The 4,838-nt window shown below is 43.0% G+C and overlaps 1 protein-coding gene across 1 annotated transcript; it reads left to right on the top strand.

Moving 5' to 3' along the window:
- On the top strand, nucleotides 1–4,210 carry LOC133911152 (metal transporter Nramp6-like). The gene is made up of 4 exons (XM_062353352.1): nucleotides 1–641; nucleotides 1,506–1,642; nucleotides 1,880–2,532; nucleotides 3,417–4,210. The coding sequence occupies exons 1-4, from the start codon at nucleotides 19–21 to the stop codon at nucleotides 3,642–3,644; spliced, it is 1,641 nt and encodes a 546-aa protein (XP_062209336.1). The 5' UTR covers nucleotides 1–18; the 3' UTR covers nucleotides 3,645–4,210.
- The last annotated feature ends 628 nt before the right edge of the window (nucleotides 4,211–4,838 follow it).

Below are 4,838 nucleotides of genomic sequence, written 5' to 3'. Positions count from 1 at the left end.
CCGGGCACCTCCGACGCGATGGCCGCCGACCACGCCGCTGCCGGAGAGCCCGCGGCAAGCACCTCGCCGGCCGCCCCCGACGCCGAGGCGCGTGCCCTCCTCCGCCGCTCATCATTCATCTCCGCCATCTCCGATGACAACGAGGGCCTCGAGGAGCGCGCGTTCGAGCCGGCCGAGAAGGTCATCGTCTCCATCTCCGGCGACCCCGACGCCGACGCCGAGCGCCTCTTCGCCTCGGGGGGACGCGCGCCGCCCTTCTCGTGGCGCAAGCTGTGGTTGTTCACGGGGCCCGGGTTCCTCATGAGCATCGCGTTCGTGGACCCGGGCAACCTCGAGGGCGACCTCCAGGCCGGCGCCACCGCCAGCGGCACTCTGCTATGGCTGCTCTTCTGGGCGACGGCCATGGGTCTCCTCGTGCAGCTGCTCGCCGCGCGCCTCGGGGTGGCCACGGGGAGGCACCTCGCCGAGCTCTGCCGCGACGAGTACCCTGACTGGGCGCGCCGCGTTCTCTGGCTCATGGCCGAGGTCTCTATGGTCAGCGCCGACATCCAGGAGGTCATTGGGAGCGCCATTGCCATCAAGATCCTCAGCCGCGGCTTCTTGCCGCTCTGGGTCGGCGTTGTCATCACCGCATTGGATTGGTAAGCTTCTTTGGTTGCCTCTTCATGGTATATGGAAATGTTATCAAATCTCGGTAGGCATTTCGCATAAATGATGGATGTTTGGGTGATTTTAGCAATAGATCTTAAGCTGCTTCCAGAATTGGGGTATTTAGGTCTTGTCACTGCAATCTTTTGGGGAATTGGTCATCAGCCAGATGATTTGAACCGAAAAATCACCCTTCACGATTTGCAGCAGTTTTTGGCCGAATCCACCCATGCAGTGCTCAGAATTTAAGTTCTTGTGCATTGAATTTTCTTAGGGAGGGTAGCAGAAGAATAGCAGCGTTTCTACCATTGATTCTAGATTTGCTGCAGATGTGTCTTCAAACAATGTAGGCGATTGGAATCCAGTATTTCTCGTTGAAAATATAAAAAAACATGATAATTACTTCTGTCATTTTCTTGTCTAGTCAGCTGGTAGAGTGTTAGTGATTTGTTATCTGACATGATGGACTACAAGAAGGGATCAAGAAACCTTACCATTTTTAATTATTCTATTTACATTGTGTCTAAACTGCTGTAGCAGCAAAAGCACATGAGCTTATTTCTCTAGTCTTTTATGTATATACACTATACAGTAGTGACTTTTATCTATAATTTCTTTTATGTATCACCATCTGAACAAGAGTCCTAATCTAGTATGGACTTATGGTGCACATGTTCAATGTGTCACCAACAATACAAGGGCCATACAGTAGCATACGAGTGACATCTAGAACAAACTTTATGTTGTTATATGAGCTTACAAAATTTCTTGTAACATGAGCACTGATTTTTGTTGTATTTATTTCTCAAAGAGCCGGAGGGTTGTACCCCACTTACCACAATATTGTTTTCCATCAGCTTTATTTTTCTTTCCCTCGAGAACTATGGGGTGAGAAAGTTGGAAGCTGTATTTGCAGTTCTAATTACAACAATGGCCTGCTCCTTCGCATGGATGTTTGCAGAAACCAAGCCCAGTGGGAAAGACCTAATCATTGGTGAGCATCTATTTCCTCTTGACTTCCTTTTTTCTTCAAAATATGTGAAGGAGCTCCCATTTAAAAGGAGATGGTTATCATGGCCCAACTGAGGTTAAAGCCCTGGTGGGCATCTGCGCAACGAGCGCCTCTACCATATAGCCAATGGCTGTTCCGTTTTCTGCTTAACCTTTGAGAATGTATTTCATTTATCTGATATTGTCTCCAGCTCATCACATAGTAATTTCTGTACAATAGGTATTCTAGTTCCAAAGCTGAGCTCAAGAACAGTAAAACAAGCTGTTGGTCTTGTTGGATGTGTTATCACACCCCATAATGTGTTCCTCCATTCTGCTCTTGTGCAATCAAGAAAAATTGACCCACACAAGGAATATGAAGTCTGTGAAGCGTTGAGGTACTATTCCATTGAATCCACCATGGCATTGGTAGTGCCCTTCATGATAAATTTATTTGTAACAGCAGTTTTTGCAAAAGGATTTTATGGTACCAAAGAAGCAGATAATATTGGCCTTGAGAATGCTGGAAAATATCTACAAGAGAAGTTTGGGGGAGGGTTTTTCCCTATCCTTTATATTTGGGGTGTTGGGCTGTTAGCCGCTGGCACGAGTAGTACCATAACTGGAACTTATGCTGGACAATTTATAATGGGCGGATTTCTGAATTGGCGGTTGAAAAAATGGATCAGGGCATTGATCACTAGAAGCTTTGCGATTGTGCCAACTATAATTGTTGCTTTATACTTCAACACTTCTGAGTCTGCACTGGATGTTCTCAATGAGTGGCTCAATGTGCTCCAATCAATTCAGATCCCTTTTGCACTCATCCCACTGATAACATTGGTTTCCAAGGAGCAAGTCATGGGGGTGTTCAAGATAGGTCCAAGAATGAAAGTAAGTAATGGTTATTGATCCCAAGGTTTATTACTTTTTTCTTTGCTTTTTCAGTATGAGTGTTGCGTGTACGGCTGTAACATAAGCTCGACTCAAGTAAAATTGGTAATATAAACTTTTGGTAAGCTAATCTTGGCTTGACTGGACTCAAGCCTTTCCAAACTGCTGGATCTTGGTTCGTTAAGCTTGGCTTGAGCTGAACTCATTTACCATTCCAACCAAGCTCGAATAGCTTATCAAACTAGGTTTTATGACAAACTTAGTTGTGTGTTCTCCCTACTTCACTTACCTTTAAATACTGTTTGTCAAAATTACCAGTCATCAGTTGTCATCAGGAACTATTGTCTAGGAGCATTGTGATGCTGACATGTGATTAACTTTATGATTATACCTGTTTAGGCCATATGCCTAAGCTCACATACCTCGCAGCATCACTAGTGATTATTAAGAGGTGGTAAACATTGCTGTGCTAAAAAGTCATGTTCCATTGGAAACATTGGCATAGCTTGCAGATATCAGTCAGTGTTCCGTTGCCAAAAATGTATTGGGCTGTCTGTTTTTTTAACAGGGGCCTGATTTAGTGATTTCAGAGTTTTTCATGTATAGGTGCTGGATTTTCTTGGTCTCTTAGAAAATTGTCTTGTAAACTCAAGATTGTAGTGTCACTGTAGGATTTCTTCCCATATAATCATTTAGGTTCTACCCAGATCATGCGTTAAACTATTGACAAATTGTCTTTAAATGCGTAGCTCTATTTGTTTAGGAAATCCTCTTTTGATCATACCCACGAATGATGAGTATTTCGGTGTCTTAGTTGTTATAGTTCTGCCAAATCAATAATTCATCATATAGCATTATCAACTAACCTTGGCATCTTGATGCAGATTGCAACCTGGACAGTTGCTTCCGTACCGATCATAATCAATAGCTATATGTTGTTGGATTTCTTCTCTTCAGAAATGGAAGGCGTGTTGTCTATCTCCATTCTCTGTGTGGCCGTGGTTGCTTATGCTATGTTCATACTGTATCTCATTTTCCGAGGCACAGAATTTCCTGACCGTTTTGCAGTCGGGGTACACAAGAACAGTTTAACATGGCGAAAAACTGGATGAGCAATTATACTCCATGGTATCTTGTTGGCACTTAGGAAACTCACAGATTGCAGAGCAGATTGTACAGAGGAACGGAAAGTTTCAGTCGTTGCCAAGAACTGCGAAAACTGCTGTATCGTTTATTCATAGAACTCTGACTGCAGCTAGAAACTGTCACGGAGATGAATAACCGCCGTCTTTATAGCTGAATATCCTAACAATTTCTTGTTTCATGGTATGTGAAAAGACAAATAGTGAGAAAATCACAGGAGCTAAACAAGGCACGAGAGATCAGAAGTAGAGTGATGGTACTTACGTTCGTGTAAGATATATATGAAGTCAATTTTGTCATGTAATTAGAGTAGTAACTCTCTTCAGTTATACTACGTATCAAAGTTCTGTTCTGATTTCACAGACGTCAGACGGCGAAGGATTAGATCATTCTAGATCATGTGGTTGAGCGGAACATGATGATTTACGGGGACCAGGTGAAGGTCACCAGGAACATGTAATTCTGATAGAGTATGCCGTATTGTCCGTCCATTTGCTGTCAGACGAACAGTAAAAACCGTTGCAACTCAGATGTTACCAGCCCATCCAGGTATCGCTTTGTATCCGGAAAACGGATACGGATGGTTTTATCCGGATAAAGATAATGGATATTTTTGAATTAAATATAGATATTTTTTATTCAGATATGAAAATGATTTTTGGGTTGGATACGGAAAAAGAAATCCGGCCAGATTTACAACACATATTATCCGTTTTCACCTAGTCCATTGGAGAACAAGCTACAAACCCACCGGTCTGCCATCACCACCCACAGTTCATACAATCCTAACTATTTAGACCTTAACCTTATCTAGACACATAACACAATTTGTATATGCACATTGTTATTTTTTATTGTTTTTATATGCATAATTTAAGGGGTCTTTATCATTTGAGAAATATCAAATCAGTATTTGTATTTGATTCATATTCGCACCGTATTTATTTCCGATACTATCCGTATCCATTTTCGTATTCAGGATTTCCAGTTAAAAATACGGATACGAATACGAAACGACAATTATCCATTCGTATCCGATTCATTTTCACCCCTATCTCAAGTGGAGGCCGAGAAACTACCTGAAGTCCATAAGGATGAACCCAAGCAGGCCACCAAGAGATTGACCAAGGCCAAGAAGCCATCCCAACGCTATCCTTCCAAAT

Source organism: Phragmites australis, chromosome 3, assembly GCF_958298935.1.
Source record: "Phragmites australis chromosome 3, lpPhrAust1.1, whole genome shotgun sequence".
Taxonomy (NCBI): Eukaryota; Viridiplantae; Streptophyta; class Magnoliopsida; order Poales; family Poaceae; genus Phragmites; species Phragmites australis.
Note: the sequence above shows the minus strand (reverse complement) of the source record. Positions and strands in the feature narration are given on the sequence as shown.